The 16,472-nt window shown below is 44.8% G+C and overlaps 1 protein-coding gene across 1 annotated transcript; it reads left to right on the top strand.

The window, feature by feature from the left end:
- Positions 1 to 2,556: 2,556 nt before the first annotated feature.
- Positions 2,557 to 10,905, top strand: CKAP4 (cytoskeleton associated protein 4). Its single transcript, XM_054632170.2, has 2 exons — positions 2,557 to 3,035; positions 7,853 to 10,905. Exons 1-2 carry the CDS (start codon positions 2,694 to 2,696, stop codon positions 9,182 to 9,184), a joined length of 1,674 nt encoding a protein of 557 aa, XP_054488145.2. The 5' UTR covers positions 2,557 to 2,693; the 3' UTR covers positions 9,185 to 10,905.
- The last annotated feature ends 5,567 nt before the right edge of the window (positions 10,906 to 16,472 follow it).

Genomic DNA, 16,472 nt, shown 5'->3' with positions numbered 1-16,472 from the left:
TATACAAAGGTACACATTTGGAATTTTGACTAGTGTCTCAAGTTGACTTTAACTCTTGGTCTTTCACTACAGAAACACTATTAATTGAAATTAAGGACTAGTTTGTGCTCACTCTTTGCAGCAAGTTGGCTGAAACCTTCCTTACTGTTACCAGTAAAACTGTCACAGACAGTAAAGCCTATAATCAATGCTCTGCTTTATCCAGAAAACAGCAAGGCAGCTACTGAGTGGATAAGATGTGCAGCTGCATTTGGCCCTGTGGGTCAGAAATGTCCCAGTATGTGGCTAACTCATGGTTAGTGTGGGAGGAGAGGGAAAGGGCAAGGAATGCTATAGTTTATGCCAGGGCTTACGACAACTAAGTTAAGAACATAACTTAAAGTCACGAGACATTTTTCCCTAATTCAAATAACTGAGCCAGGCAGATTTGCTTTAGTGCTAACAGATGGATGTTAAAACTCTGGGTTGACTGAGATCGTCAGGCCCAGATTTGATAATAGGCTCAACATCAAGACAGAAAGAATACAAGGCAGGTGTAAGGATGTTTTCTCAGCTTGTTCTTCTGTGGAGTTTTCCTGTATTCCAAGGAGAAATAAGTCTTGTGAGAGGCAAATAGGGTTGCTACTTCTCCCCACTGAAGTATTTGTCTTCAAAGGCAAAGCAGAATATTGACATTTCTGAGAGAAAATGGTACATCAGTAGCTTCCCCAAACACACCAGTCTGCGGTGTCTAGCAACTTTACCAACTCGGCAAATTCCTAATGCATACTCCCCTCAGCACTAGTAATTGGTCTTTCTGTACAAAGGAAATAAGAGTTTGACCCACAGTGTCAAATACAACAAAAAGTTATTTGTAGAATGGTACTCTTGGTCAGAAATAGTTTGCATTGGTTCCATGGTGAGAAAAATCTTTAGGTAGTACATTGCTAACGCTTTCCTTGACACTACCAAGCAAGAGAAGCGGAAATAGTGACAGTTGCCTATGCTACCTTACTCCCTGAAACAGATTTACATCCCTTGATACTTAACATTGATGATCCTCTTGATTATTCTCTTTGGCGAAGTCCATATGGCTCAGTTCTTATAGTAAACTCTGAACTAAATGGCTTCAGAGCTAAAATCCTGGGTCTTAGGGTACTGCTACAAATCCTAGCTTTTCTGGGCCTTTACTAAATAGAAACCTGATATCCCCTTCTCATAAAGTGTGAGAGAGCTAAGGCTGTGGCTAGATGTTCACGGTGGAAATTGCTGTTGTAGCTTTCCCAGGGTGCTTTGTTTGCTGCTGAAGATTTCTACTCTCATTGTATTGAGGAAGACAGATTATTCCGAGGGTTCCTCACCTGCCACTTCTGATATATATTTAAGACAACCTCCTGACCCCATGGAAGCTCTCTGTTACTTGCTAGGGCCAGGGCAGTAACTTCTGTTGTGGTGCTCATAACTTGCAGTCACACCAACATCCTCTCAGGTCTGTGCATTTGACAGAATTGTGATAACAAAATGCCTGAGGCAATTCACTAAAAATTCTCCTCTTATCACCCATTCTAGTAGTTACTAGAACATCATCTATAGACTAAACAGTTCAGTTCATCCTAAGCCTTGGCAGAGGTGGAGCTGTATTTGGCAGATTGACATCAGGGGCTGTGATCCAGATGACTGTACAATCCACTGTTTCTAACTAATACTCAACATAAAATTTATTTTTTATGTATATATTTATATATATGTAAAGGAAGAATATACTGTAATCAAAGGAAAGACCAAGAAAAGAAAACTACTTCGAAGACAAAATTTGATTTAATTTCTTGCTGTAATCAAATAGAGAAACAGATACATTCAGTGCCGCAAGCTCCAGCTGGAGCCCGTGGCACAGGGAAAGCCTGCTCAGCATTTCCTTAACTGTCCTGTGCCGGGACTCGCTCCGTGGGGAGGATGAAGGCAGCAGGCTCGTGTTGGCGTGGGGAGGCAAAGAAGCATGCTCGGAGCGGAAAAGCTCTGCGGGCAGACTCGGTGCTGAGCTCTCGGTCTGTCCATCTCGGACAAAGCCGTCCGTGACCTGAGAGGGGCTTATCTGGGGCCTGGAGCACTCCTGCCAGCCAGGGCAGCAGCTGTTGGGTCCCTCGGGACCAGCCCGATGTCAAGGCGAAGCTCTACAGGCACTAGAAACGGGTTGGGGAGAGGGGTTGCAGATGGAGAAAATAACTTTCTTTCCACACCTTTTCTCCCAGTCATTCCGGAGCTTGCTGCGGGTATTCCAGCCAAAATCACAAGCAATCAAAGCAGAAGTTGCATGAGGCAGAATTTCGCTGCGTTCTACCAAAACTACGAGGGGGGCCAAAAACTGGCAGAAGGACCGGTCTGGGTTGGGGGACGCCCGGCGCGGGGGGCTACCGGGGTGGAAAGCGGGTCGGGAGGCCTGTCATCGCGAGGCTGGGCCGGGGCTTCCTCTCCGCCCCGCCCGCCGCTTCCCGGTCCCATTGCTCCCCCGGGGATGGGGCTGGGCCCTGTACGCCACGTCTGCCTCCCGGCAGGGACGAAGCCCATCCCCGTGTGCGTGGCGGCTCCCCGGGGCGGGGCGGGGAGCCTGGCGCGGCCCGGGCCGGCGCCTCCGCCTTCCCTCCATCCTCCCTCCCTCTCTCCCTCGCCCACTCCCGCTCCTCCTGCTCTGCGTACGACGGCGGCGGCGTTCCGCTATGTCGGCCGCCAAGCACCGGGGCTCTAAGGGGGGCAGCCCGCCCGCCGCCAACGAGAAGAGCGTGCAGCTCGGCGGCGGCGAGGAGCCGCCAGCGAAGAAGCCGGCGGCGGCGGGGCACGGCCGGGGCGGCAGGGCTGGCGGGGGGGGCCGCTCTGGTGCCGGCCCCCGCCGCGGCTGGGCGATGCTGCTGGGCGCCGCGGTGGTGCTGGGCGCCGCGCTGCCCGCCGGCTGGTACGTGCTGCAACTGCAGGAGGAGGTCGGGCGGAGCGCCCGGGAGGTTGAGGCCTCCGGCCGGCAGCGGCAGGAGCTGGCCGCCACCCTGGACACCGTGGTGCAGAAGGTAGCGGGGCGCCGGGCACCGCCGGGGGCGGGCGGGCTGGGCACCGCCGAGCGCTCGGTGCTGCTCGGCGGGGCGGGAAGCAGCAGCCGCCCGTGCAGGGGGACGGGCGCCAGGATTCGCCCCTTAAATAAGGAGCTGGGTAGCTGTCGGGTGGCCTGTCTTGCGGGGAAGCGAACGTGTCCCGTTGCCTTCCCCTCCTCTTCCGTGCTCCCTCAAAGATGCTTTCATGGCATTAGAGGGGCAGATGGAGTCAGGGCCGCGGTATTCCCCGTGCCTGCAAACGTGGCCCCGGAGCAGCGAGAAATCCCTGCCAGGCAGCGTAGAGCTGGGCGGGACGGGACCCCGCGGCGGTGGCCCCAGTCCCCAGCTCGCCTTTCCAGGGCCTGTGCCTGAAGCCATTTTATGGAATGCAGCCCGCACGCTGCATTAGGTGTTGACAGCGGTGCGGACCCGCCGTTCCGAAGGAGCCTGCTGCCCGTAATTCTGTATCTTGGATGCCCGCAAATCACTTAACCTAGCGGGGCGAACGAACTGCTCGTCGCTGCCTGTCGAGTAGGCAGATGTGCACGCCGAGGGACACTGGGTGGCAGCGCGGGCAGGATCCTGCCTCAGCGTCCCCACACTCTAGAAAACAAAACCCATGTGAGCTTCACCGAACAACAGAGGCTGTGCCAGAAACAGTGCTGCAGTACCCTGCCTCCCACGTTCCTGCCGCAGTCTCTGGTCAAGGGAGTGAGACTCGCAGTGGCAGTCCAGGACCATGGAAAAGCTGTGAAGTTGCTGGCACAGAATGTGGCTCAAGTGAAGTGAAAAAAATTTCCCTAATTTTTTTCACTCAGGCCCATATTAGCCTTCCAGCTATAGCTTCACAAATAGCGCTGTCCACTTGGATACTTCCTAGGGTGCCTATACCCTTTAAAAATGGCATCTGTGATTGCATATCATCAACATACAATTAAATTTGTTTCCCAGGAGTAGGTTAAGTGGTTGGAAGACAGTATGTAAAGTTATGACTGAGTCAGATCAAGGAAAAGGAAATTCTTGTCTCAGCTTGACTGCTTTCTGCATGGCAGACCATTCAGATTCCCTATATTCCTTGCAAGCTTGGGCCTGGGCTGGCAAAGGAGGGACAGGCACTGACAGAGATCCTCTGGCTGTTCAGTGCTTCCAGAAACACAGTGGCCTTCACATGTGGAGATTATATCATCAGTCTTGGAGTTTCCTGTCCCATACAACGAGAAGGAAAAGGAAAACTCATGTCAGCAGGAGAGAAGAGTTGTAAACTTCAAGGCTATAGGGCTGCATCTGAAGCTAGTTTTAAATCTGGGGGGCTTGACTCACTGATGACAGGACAATGATTTGAACTAGCAAAGGTTGTTGCTTTTTACTGGTTTTTAAGCCATTTTTGTAGACTGTAAGAAAGAAGAAATTGAAATGGCAAGATGGTAAAACTATAATACTTGAGTGTAGAACATAGATGTACATGCAGTGTATAAGTCCTTCTAATCAAAGGAATATGGACAATTTGCTGTCTCCCATCTCCATGTCATTGCAGAAAAGCATAAGTATGTGTCACATATTCTAGGAGATGAACATATAACAGAAGTTTATAAATAGTTGGTTTCAAAGACAACTGAAACTTACTTGCCTTTGTACAGCAGATGGCTGTTAAAGGTGGTAGAAAGAGATTACAGGGTTTCGATGTAACCCATGGAAGTTTTGGTTGCTGTGGTTTGGTGACACAGGAATTTGCTGTATTTCACTGCTTCACAAAGGTGTAGGATCCTGTGTTGTACTTGCAGAGTTCCAAAGCTGTGTAGCTTTGCCCTTCATCTGACTGCAGAGCTTCTGTCAGGAGTAAGCATTATATAAACTCATCTGCTTCGAGGATTTATCGCCGGCCGGGGATATATGTACAAACGGGACAGGACTGCTGTGGAACGTGCCTGTTTTATTTTTCAGCATCAGTCTCATTACATGGTTATGACAATGGGAAGATGCCATCAGCTCACATCCCAGGCAGCAGACCAAGAACTTAATGTTACAACTTACTTTATAAGTTTTTTGACCAATCACACAAAGCAAAAGCATATTGACAGTAGTTCTATCCAATCACTATAAGCACACATGCCTTTGGTTAAAACAATGCCTGCTTATTTAGAATACAATACCTACTTGTAAGCCTTAAAAGACAATGCACGGAGCTCCATTATTAAGCTTCAAACTTCCTAATATCTTGCTAGATAAACTTTTCTGTAGCTTAGAGAGTTATTCTAGACAAGCGTTAATACACAGGAGTAAGCATTATATAAACTCATCTGCATCGAGGAGAAAGGAAATGATGTGGAAGTTTAGTCTTTAACATAGCACCATTCTCAGAGAGGCCAAGGTCATTTGGTAAACACCAAACACAGGCTAGTATGACCAGTTAGAGAAAACAGTAGTCATTGACTGAAGATACATTTTTATGTACTATTTGTGATGTTAAATCTTTCAAAGGTTATGGCTTCAAATCTTAACAGCCGTGTACGCCAAAAACCAAACTCACATGAAGGTTCACACACTGACCAACTGCTTTGAAGCTGTGAATTTCTACCCCTCTTGTGCAAGGGTATTGAGCCCTGGTGGCTCTCGGTTAGGACAAATCTGATTAGAAGCTGGTATATTTTGAAGACCCCAGTCCATATTATTATACCAGAGCTCTCTGTTCTTAAGTGGCTGGCCCAGATGGCGAATAGCTTCAACTTACCCCATGAACATTGCCTGAATGCAGTGGAGGAGCAGGTATAAAGTACTTCACTGTGTGAGGTGGGTTCCATCTCTGTCAGTCATAGAGTAGCAGAGACCCAGCCCTCTGGAGAGTTCTGGCTATTTCTGATTTCTTAGACTAAAAAGACAGTTACTTGCAAATATGAATTTGGTGATTTGGTCGAAATGTGTCACTGTAATAGGAGGGGGAGGAGAACTTTCCTGTGTTACCGTGTTAGATTTCTGACCTCCATTTATAGTGATACAGAAAAAGCTCTCTCCTCCCTATGGAAATAATCAGAATGAATGACAGCTAAGACGAATGAAAATGAGGTTGGTAAGTCAGTCAAATGACTGGTGCTCAGCTGCAGTGTGTATGGCAGTATTACTTTTTCCACCCCTTCCCCTTAGCTCAGTTCTAATTTCTTATGGAAGCACTAGAGAATACAGGTGTATTCCCCTACATGGAATGTAGGGGCATTAGAAACCCTTTTACTGAAGAGGGAGAAAAGAAGTCATCTTAGTGGGTATTGTTCAAACAGCAGGGATCTGTGAAAGCAAAGGCAAGTCTCATGGCCAAACTCTACAATCCTTGCACAGTATAGACTTTCATGAAAACTAAGGAGGATTTGGCCAGGGATTTGCAAAAATACATAGAAATAACTTAATTTCTAATGAGGCTATCTGTTAGGTCTTTAGAAAATAACATCTAGGTTCTGAGTCAGGGAACTGCTGGAGCCTGCTTCACTTGAAAAAAAAAGGCAGCTCTGTGTATTTCTTTCTAAAACCACATAAAATATACTTCTTTTTATTTATAGAATAAAACTGCCCCTCCAGCTGTGTATCTAATCAGTAAACATGGCAGCCCATGTGGCATGGCTGATTAATATACCCCTCAGACACAGGGAGTAGGGTAAGGCAGGGCAACATGCATTACTCAGCACTTGCCATCCTGCCAAAGCCTTGAGGTATTTTCTGTGTGATGGATTCCTCTTGCAGCCAGTAGGAGTTCTTACATTGCTTTACTAAGTTTAAGAAAGTACAGCCCACACGTGCACAAAAAGATTTCTCCACAGTCTTAAGACTGATGCTCTGCCTTGGCCTCAAAATCAAATAACATGTACTTCCCTGGCCTGGATCTTACCTTTAAATGTGAGAGTAAACAAATGTGGCAGCCACTCGCCCCTTGACCTTTTCCCTCTGGATGCTACTAAAACCAGCTGTAAAGGTAGTTTTTGTAATTGGGAAGTTTAATAGTGTACCTGATATAGTGGTAGGAACTTTCTGTTAACCTGAGCTTGATGCAAGGCAGGCTCTTGGCAGCTGCTCTGCTTTTGTTCTTTGTGTGTATATACATGATCCCTGCTCACTGCAATTGTGTGGGTGTATGCAGGAGTGGGAAAAACAAGCTGCTAACTATTTAGAACATTAAAGACTTCCTAATTTTTTTTCTAATCTGAAAAAATGGTCAACAAAAAAATCTCTTGTGTTTCCGTCGGTGTCTAGGAGCAGCAAAATGTCATTACTTCTTCCATTCCTTGGCCCATCCCAGCTCCCCTCTCCCTCTAATTTTTCCTCGTCTACTGCAAAACTTCTTTTTCATGATCAGGAATCGTTCTTTGGTATTCATGCCTGATAAAATATAATTCCAGCATTTCTGTATTGAGAAGCTGTTGCCAGTTATTCTTTTGGTTTGGGGTCCCCCCCCTTCTTTTTTTAAAGACTTGCGGTCTTTAGAACCAGGAATCCTATATGGGAGGGATGGTTCAGGGGTCTGCATGGAGACTCTGGAGACCTGGGTTCCTTTTTCACTGCCACATATTTCCTGGGTCATGAGTGGCAGGTCATTGAGGCCAAGGACCCTTAACAGATGGTGTATGTACAACAGAGCTGTAAGGCTGAAGATGCTGGTTTTTTTGTGCCTCCCATATCTGTATGCCATGGGGTGACTTGAGGTATGGGGCATGAAGGATTGCAATGCAATAATTTCGTCTAGTAACAAGGACTATAAGGATTTTGGACAAAAAGGGTGAAATTACTGGTATTAACCATGTATATTTCTGGCCTAGGTACGTTCTCTTCAAACCACATTTGGAGAATTTGAATCCATGATGAAAATTGTTCAGCAGAAGCAGGAGGTGAGCGAGAAGGCTGTTAAACAAGGGGAGAGTGAAATAAACCGGATCAGTGAAGTGCTTCAGAAGCTACAGAATGAAATTTTGAAAGACTTGTCTGATGGCATTCACATGGTGAAGGATGCAAGGGAACGAGACTTCACATCTCTGGAAAACACAGTGGAAGAGAGACTAACAGAGCTGACCAAGTCTATAAATGATAACATTGCTGTATTCACTGAAGTCCAGCAACGGAGCCAAGATGAAATCAACAATATGAAAGCAAAGGTTGGTTCACTAGAACAGGCAGATGTGTATAAACATGAAATTAAGGTGCTAAAAGATGCTTTTGATGAGATGCAAGCATCCATGAAAATGAAAGAAAAGGACATAGAGACCTTGAAGAGTACAATGGACTCCATGGAGTCTGATGTGTACACTGAAGTGAAAGAGTTAGTCAACCTCAAACAACAACATGAGAAGTTCAAAGAGGCTGCAGACACTGAACACCTTTCATTAAAAGCTTTACAAGAGAAAGTTCTGAGAGCTGAGGATTCTATTAGGCAGCTCCCTAGTGACATTAAAAGACTTAATGAAGATTTACTACAAGTTAAAGCCAACCTCAACAAATGGGAAGATAATGAACTCTTCAGAAAAGCATTAGAAACTTTTGGGAAGAACAGTGAAGGACTGGAGTCTCGATTGAGGCACATAGAAGACAGCCTAGAGTCTCTAGCATCTGTTGCTGCTCAAAACAGTGAAAAGTTGGAATCTTTCCTTTCTAAGGAGGCAGAGTATGAGAATAAGCTCAGTACCCTAGAACAAAGCATTACCACTCTTCAGGGACTCTCAAATACAGATGTAACTTCAGTCACAGATGTTCTGAAAAATCTTGGTGAGGCACAGACTTCACTGTACAACGACATGGAAAACTTAAAGAGAAGCATCAGTGACTTGCCATCCTCTGGTGCTCTCCAGGATGTCCAGAAGCAAATTAGTACTTTGTTGGATCAAGGAAATCTTCAGGCAGGTCAAATACATTCTCAAGGTTACCTTGAAAAGTTTTCTTCTATGGAAGGCTCTGTAGATGAACTGAGATCTTCTGTTAGCCAGGTCGATTCTGATTTGAAAATGCTAAGAACTGCAGTGGATAGTTTAGTCGCCTATTCAGTGAAAATTGAAAATAATGAGAACAGCTTGGAGTCTGTGAAGAGCTCAGTAGATGACCTGAGGAATGATCTGGAAAGGTTGTTTGTGAAAGTAGAAAAAATACATGAAAATATTTAGGCAGTGGTGCTCCTTGGGCAAATAATGGGTTGAGGAGAATAGCTTTTGTATGCCCTGTTTTTTACTCTTTTAAAAATAAATTTGATACCTCCAAAGAGAATAAGAATACTTTAATAATAGAGACAGTTATGCTTATTTCCTTCATTTCTTTTCCATGTAGTGTTTTTGGAATTTTTGTTGTTTTTTTCTTTCCCCTAAATTTTGTTTTAAGAAAATACAAATTTAGTTGGGGGTTGAGTTTCTTAAGGGCTGATCTTCTCTATGAAGTTGTACCACTGTTAAGTGTAGTGGTGTAACTACAGCCTCGTTAGCATGGGCACATATTTAATGGCATGAAGGTATTTCACACTGACACTAGATATCCCACACAGAAGGGATACAGCTGTCCTGGTACCCAAAACATACTGCTGCACTCACGGAGGATTTTACTGGTATGTTTTGGTTCAAGAAACAAAACTACACGCTATCTTAAACTGTTCACTGTGGTGAACTTAAGAGTGGACCAGGTGTGCAGCATCTCATCTGTTCCTGCAGTTTGGGACTCAGACATGTGGTCAGTTCACCAAGGGTCAGCTGAGCTGTAGTGTATTTCTGTGAGACCTTAGTCTGTACCAAGGAACTAACAAGGTCTGAGATAAGTGGCACTGCCTGGGGCTAAGGCCTAGGAGATTCATTCTTTGTGATCACAGGCTTAATTGCCAGCATCTTCAGCTGCTGGTGCAGAAGATCAGTGCTTAGAAGGGACATCTGAAGGATGGGATTAATTTCAAGAGGGTACAGTAATATTTTTGTCATATTTTTAGACTGTTTACATGATTAGGGTGTCTTCCTTGGAAAGATCTAATTTGGTCTTTGATAAGGGAGTTTCTATAAAAATCATCACAAATTTGAGGGAAGAGGAGAACCAAAATTGCACCTGTTGTGTTCCATATATAACAAGCATGCTAACAACAGCAATAATACACTCCAAAACACACAAGCACAAGAGGGAAAATCACCATGAAATCAGCAGAATTGCTTCTATGGAATATACATTTCCAGGTTTTCACACAGCTGACAGTGACCTGAACTCGTGTTATGTATTCAGGACTTGGTGCCTGATTCTTGTTACTATTTTTGTCACAAGGTGTCTGGCTGAGGCATTGGTAGCAAAGGATCCTTCTAAGAGACCTGGTCTAGGAGAGTGAGGAAAAAGTGTCATAATTCTATAGATGATCTTTTAAAAAAAGTTTTCTTGTGGAGCTTCTTTGGTTTTCTCTCTTTTTGGAAAGGATTTCTAATATCCCTCCTTTTCAAGTTTACTTTTGAACTTTATCCAAATAATTGGTAAAGAAGTCTGCCATGTAGTTACCTTGGAAATAGGCCATGGGCATCATGCTCAACTCAGCTTGGACCAGACAGATCCTCGACTGTGTTAGATGAAAAAATCCTTGAAATAGCATCTCCCAGAAGTGGGAACAGCACAGGTGAAAAGGAGTCTCCTAGGTAAATAGGATACTGAACCATATCCAGTGTTGTTCCCACTGTAAACAGGAAAGAATTGCTGTCAGAGAAAGAGGGAGCCATGGCATTAAGGTAACTGTTGTCACTGTTGGAACTGCACTGTTCTTTGTTGACTTCTCAAGTTCTTGAACAATGTTGTTTAGGTTACTGTGAAATGAACTGTATGGCTTATTTTCAGTATTTTTAATACATAATAAACATTTGGAATATTCTTTGCATCTTTTTTTGATTGCTGCTTGCTTATTGTTTTGTTTCCCAGCATGCTTTCAGTGGGGTAGAAGGAAGGGCTTGGGGAAGCACCAGATGTGGTGCAGCCCTGTACTTGTTCTCAGCTTCCACAGGGAAATGTTGAGGCACTTTTGCTTGCTGTGGTTAAAAACCAGCTCTTGGAAGCAGGGTTTGAGTCACATCAAGGTGTTGCTGCTGACAAGCAGACTCAGGAGCCCAAGAAGGTGATCATAAAGTGTGAAATACCTAATCTGTGCCTTGAATGAGTTCTGTGCCAGACACTGCCAGCAAGGCGTCTCTAGGACTTCCTCAATGCCCAAAGATTGTAGGACGGAAATAATGTTCAGAAAGAACCTGTGTGATATTTCCACAGTGGCTGCTCCTTTTGCTTAGCTCGGAATGCTTGATTGTAAGGCCCATCAACTGATACCATTCTCATGAGGGATATCTGCCTTTCAAAAGTTTGGGAAAGGGTAATTTCAGGAGTCTAGGCATCATGATACTCCGGCAATTCTTGAGGCCAAAGTCACAGAAATAGGTAATAAGTCTTTAATTAAACTATGTGTGCTTGACAAAGCAGGTGAGCACCCAAGCCCTTCTATCTGAAGATATTTGAGATAACCCCAAGTCGGCGGCAAGCTGGCTGACAGCATGCAGTGACTGTATAGTAGCTGCATGATGTTGGAACTTAGGCTGCTAAAGCCAGCAGTGCAGCTAGGCTGTATTTGCTCTCAAAGATTAAACAAAGAATTGCTAATTACACTTCTAGTACTGAATTTTTATGGCAAGCTATTGAAATGATTTATCTCACTAAATGAGAATAATAATTCTCTGTAAATAATAAAATGAAGGCAGGCACAGAGACAAGGATCCCTTGGCAGACTGGTGGCTCAACTTTTATGTCTGGTTTGACATTTTCATCCAATACAAACATTTCCTAATTTCCTTATAAATGCTCATAGACCACATACAGACCTAATTCTGCTCTTTACTGTCATTCTTCAACTTTGTAATAAAGCAGTAAAGAAGGTCTTAAGCAAGACAGACTCTGTTGTCAGTGTTCCTTATACTACTGGGATTTCATCAGTAACATGCTGTTATAGTAACAAATTTCAACATAATTTGTCTTACCGGATTGATGGTGTATTGATCGAGCCTGTTCATTGCCTTAATTTTTGGCTCTCATAAATGAAGAAACCATTACACTGAGGCATTGTGGACTTGATCACTCTTGAAAGGGCTTGCCCAAATAGCTACGCTGGGAAATGTGATGGAGCTAAATCTGCAGGGACTTCTTCCGGTGGGAATTCAACCACTGCCTTGAGCTAAATTACTGAGAAGGACATCTGGTGGTCTAAATGCGTGCATTGGAAGTTTCATTAAAGCATGGATTAGTGATTTAGTGGTTTTACTACCTTTTTTGACATAGCTTAGCTGGTACAGTAAACAAAGCTGCAGAGAGGTGAAATAACTTCGGGAAAAAAAAGTCTGTCTGAGATGTACAAACACCCCAGCAGCCAAAAAACATCCAGTGTGGGCCTTCTGCTTGGCTGGGCACTGCCAAGGGTGCTCTGTGTCCAGTTTGGAGCATTGCAGGACAGGAGTGGCTGGGCTGGAGCGACTGCCCTAGAGTACAATGGCGATGAGAGGAACCGAGATGTTGCAGGAGAAGAGCTGGAACAGGCAGGGCTGTTTAGAGATCGGCAAGCGGAGGGGAAGGAAGTATGGAAAGGGAAGGAAGGATGGAATGGGAAGGAAGAACGAAGGGAAGAACGAGCCCTCTCCGCTCCCCGAGGCTCAGGGCGCGGAACTGGGCCGTGGCGCCGGGCGCCCCCTGGTGGTGGCAGCGCGGCAGCGACGCGGGCCGGGCTCTGCGCCAGCCCGTCCGTCCGTGCTGCTGGAATTCCCTCCGAGGGCCGGAGTTGGGAACATGTCCGGCCTGGCGCATCCAGCTGGCAAAGGACAGGCTCCAGGTGCCCCCCGCCTCCTCTCCCCAGGTCCCGCCGCTACACCGGCCCGTGTGCCCTGTTTAATGCTCTCCTGCGCTACCACCGCCCCAAAAAATCCTTCATCCACCGCGGGGCTCATTCTAAAAGCAACTGCCACTTACTCTGTCCAGTTTTGCCATTTTGCTAATAACTGGTCCCTGGCGCATTTGTCGTGTCATCACCCGCTTGGGTTATAGATGTTTAGGGAGAGGGAAGCTGCGGCTCTTTTGGATTTAATATCATCTCTCTGTGATACTTAGCAGTGTGAGATGCTACACTGTTGGTCCTCTGAGTACTCGCACATTACTGCTACCCTGGCCTTCCTGGGTATGCATTTTAGTCATTGTCATCCTCCACCAGCCAAGGCAGATATTCACCTATGTCAGACATGCTGGTTCAGAATATTTACACTCAGGACTTTCTGAACACCTAATTGTAAATCTTGGCATGAGGTCAAACAGCAAAAAAAATTATTCCTTTGCCAAGAACCCACTTAGTCTAGGGATGCTCAAAGGGCAATTCTTCTTTGGACACCAAAACAAAAAGTGCATTTTGTCCTTGCTCACATAGGAAAACTTCTCCAGAGTCTCTTGTATACAATCCATTGCAAGTTCCCAATATAATGTAATTTCTCCTGAGTTTGTGCTTGTTCATGCCGTCAGAAAGTGAAAGAACTTGGAAAACTCTTTATGTGAGCAGAGCTCGATAATTCCTGCATTTATAATGCAAATACTAAACCCTGGAGGTATTCAGAGATAATACAGCATTGTAGTTGTAGCTTGCTAGATCTCAGACAAAGAGAGATCCCTGAACTCTGCTTTTTTTTTGCTTATGGAGCAGGTGTTCCCTTGGCTGCCACAGATTTGCAAGTAGTACATCTCAAAATATTTTCCAAGATGATGCTACTAGATGCTGTGCTTAGCACCATGGGGACAAGTCTTTTCTCAAGTGATTCCTATTTCACTGTGAGAGGAAAAAAGCCAAAGAAGCAATTTCTTATTTTACTGCATATCCTGTTTGGAAAAAAAAAAGTTTTGAGGAAACACTAATTACACAATTAACTCCCATGTCTCACCCTGGTGTTCATCTGCTATTCTAGAGGAAGAAGCTAGTTCAAATAAGGGTGGCTTTGTTCCACTCAGAAAGACTTTGCTTTGGCACTCTCTAGATGTAAATATGTCAAATTCCAGTGGATAATCCTTTCCTGTCAGTAATGCTTAGGTTGGGGTTGGGATAGAATCTTAGAGTTATGAGTAAGGATGGAAAACATAACAAGTGGAGAAAAAATCAGAATACCTTGAAACTTTTGAATTTTTTTTTTACTGCTCTGACTTTCAAAGTTCTGACATTTTTTTCTTTTTCCCTTGTTTCTCCCTTTTCACCAAATTTCTCACAACTGTATATACATAGCAGGGGGATACAGAATATTATGCTTAGCTTTTACTTGATTTACAGTAAAAATCTGAAGTCACAAGCAAAACCATGCCTTACTATGAGAGCCACTGAAGAGCTACTTGTTTAGAGAGAGCACTGCAAGAGATGTGATCTCAACATAGGAATTTATAACCTTGTCCGTTGCAGGTAAAACAAAAACTTTGCAATTCCCAGAGTGTGTTTGAATAGTTCACACTTTGCTGTCACTCAGGCCAAAAAAACCTTGCTGACAAGTAGTTCCCTGCCCTGGAAACTCAAAATGCTTTTGCAAGGAGTGAGATCCAACCTGCAAGGTGGTGTTGCTGTGAGCCAGAGACCTGGGAAGGGCAGCAGACTACCTCTAGTCTGCTCAGCTTGGGAAGCTTTTCTTGGACAACCTCTGCTGAGTGTGCAAAGTCTGTAAATTGAAAGAGTGTGGTCAAAAGAAAATTTCCACCCAGATAGGAAACTTACACAGAGTGACAAGGGTCTTAATCCAGATCCCACTCAAGTCAGTAGCTACTGAGTAGCTACTCAGTCAAAGCTACATTCCCCTTTTCTTTCCTGGTACAAAATTTAGGCCAAAGCACTTCACACAAAGCCACAGAGAAAATGTGTAATATACCTAACAATGGTTTCCAACACCTCAAGTTCAAATAATCCTCTCCTTTCCTATGAGTGCATCAGAGTTGCTTATCAGAATACCTAACAGCTAACAAATCTTCCCATCCTGAGTGAGGCTCACCTTTTTCAAGATCCCTTCTCAGGGTCTGGACACAGCAGCATGAGAACATTATCAGGGGAGGTAGTACTGGCTTATGTGGTTTATGGATTAAACAAATGTGGTCTGTGGTGTTGGGGAAGCAGGCTGGGCCTCAGGGCATGTTTATTAGTTATTTCTGTTCAAAACATTAATAATGTAGATAGCCCAATGCTCACCATTAGGCTCTTCAGTGAGGGACAGCTTTCTCCATGCTGTTGTTTCCAGCTGCCTAGAATTTTAGACAGAGCAGCTACCTGGTACATATTCAGCTGATGCCTTCAGAGATGCCATCACAGCCCTCAGAGCTAGAAACAAAAGGGACATTGATTGATCTGAACGTGTGCCCTGAGTGAATGAAGCTGTTGTTATTCCTACATCATGCATATAACACCAGTGCCCAGAGGTTCAAACAGGTGCTGGACAAGGAGATTTATTTAGGCACCTGTGCACTGGAATGCTCTGAGCACCAAACCACTCTCCCAAGGGCATTTATCCTAGGGTTAAATGTGGGCTTCAAGTACCCCATTCTGATAATTTTTGCCTCGTCCCCATATCAGATTTCTAACATCATACATTCATGGTGATGGTATTGGAGATGGTATTGGTCTTAGCACATACATTGAGGATTCCACATTCTCAAGGTGGTTTCTTGGTTCTAATGTGTTTAGCATTTAAAAATCAGATATACACAAAAAAGAATAGCTTTTCCATTCAGAAAGGAGATATTTGTATTGCTAATAATAAGCTTTTGTGACCTTGAGATTGATAGAAGGATAATTAAGGTTTGCCAGAGTCTGAATCCTTACATATAATTAACTGAGGTGATAATAACCTCTTAGAGCCATGCAAAATACCTCTGTAGTTGAATGCATTCAGTGATCAAAGTGAATTACAGCATCCTAAAAGAATGTCATGGCCTCTCAGTGATTGCAGTTTGGAGATACTACTGGAAAAAGCCCTGTACCCCCTAAGTCACTGTGGTTTTAAAGCCACAGCATCTGTAAAGATAGCAGGGTGACTCCTCCTGGCCTCCTTTGGGTTCAGAAGAATGTCCTTTGATTAAGTCAGGCTGGGAGACATTGTAGACCTTTCAGAGTATATTACCACACAAGCACATTTGGGTTATCCAGTAACAACATGGGGTAAAACTAAGCTGTGGAGCTGTAGGAAGTAAGGGTGCAGGCTACAGTTGTCCTCTGTGTCACTGCTCCTTCCATTCACTGTGCAGTCAGACCCCAGACCCTTTCCCAAAGGAGCTGAGCAACCAAAGAACAGAGTGGGACAGAGAGGCACAGAGAGAAGGCGTGCTAAAGCAGTGAGCAACACAGCAGAGACAGCCACCAGTCCACAGGGCTGATGGCAACCACGGCACCTGTGACATTTTTATAGTGTT

The sequence above is a fragment of the Agelaius phoeniceus genome, chromosome 5 (assembly GCF_051311805.1).
Source record: "Agelaius phoeniceus isolate bAgePho1 chromosome 5, bAgePho1.hap1, whole genome shotgun sequence".
Taxonomy (NCBI): domain Eukaryota; kingdom Metazoa; phylum Chordata; class Aves; order Passeriformes; family Icteridae; genus Agelaius; species Agelaius phoeniceus.
The sequence above is the reverse complement of the archived record's forward strand: the minus strand, read 5'-3'. Positions and strand labels throughout refer to the sequence as shown.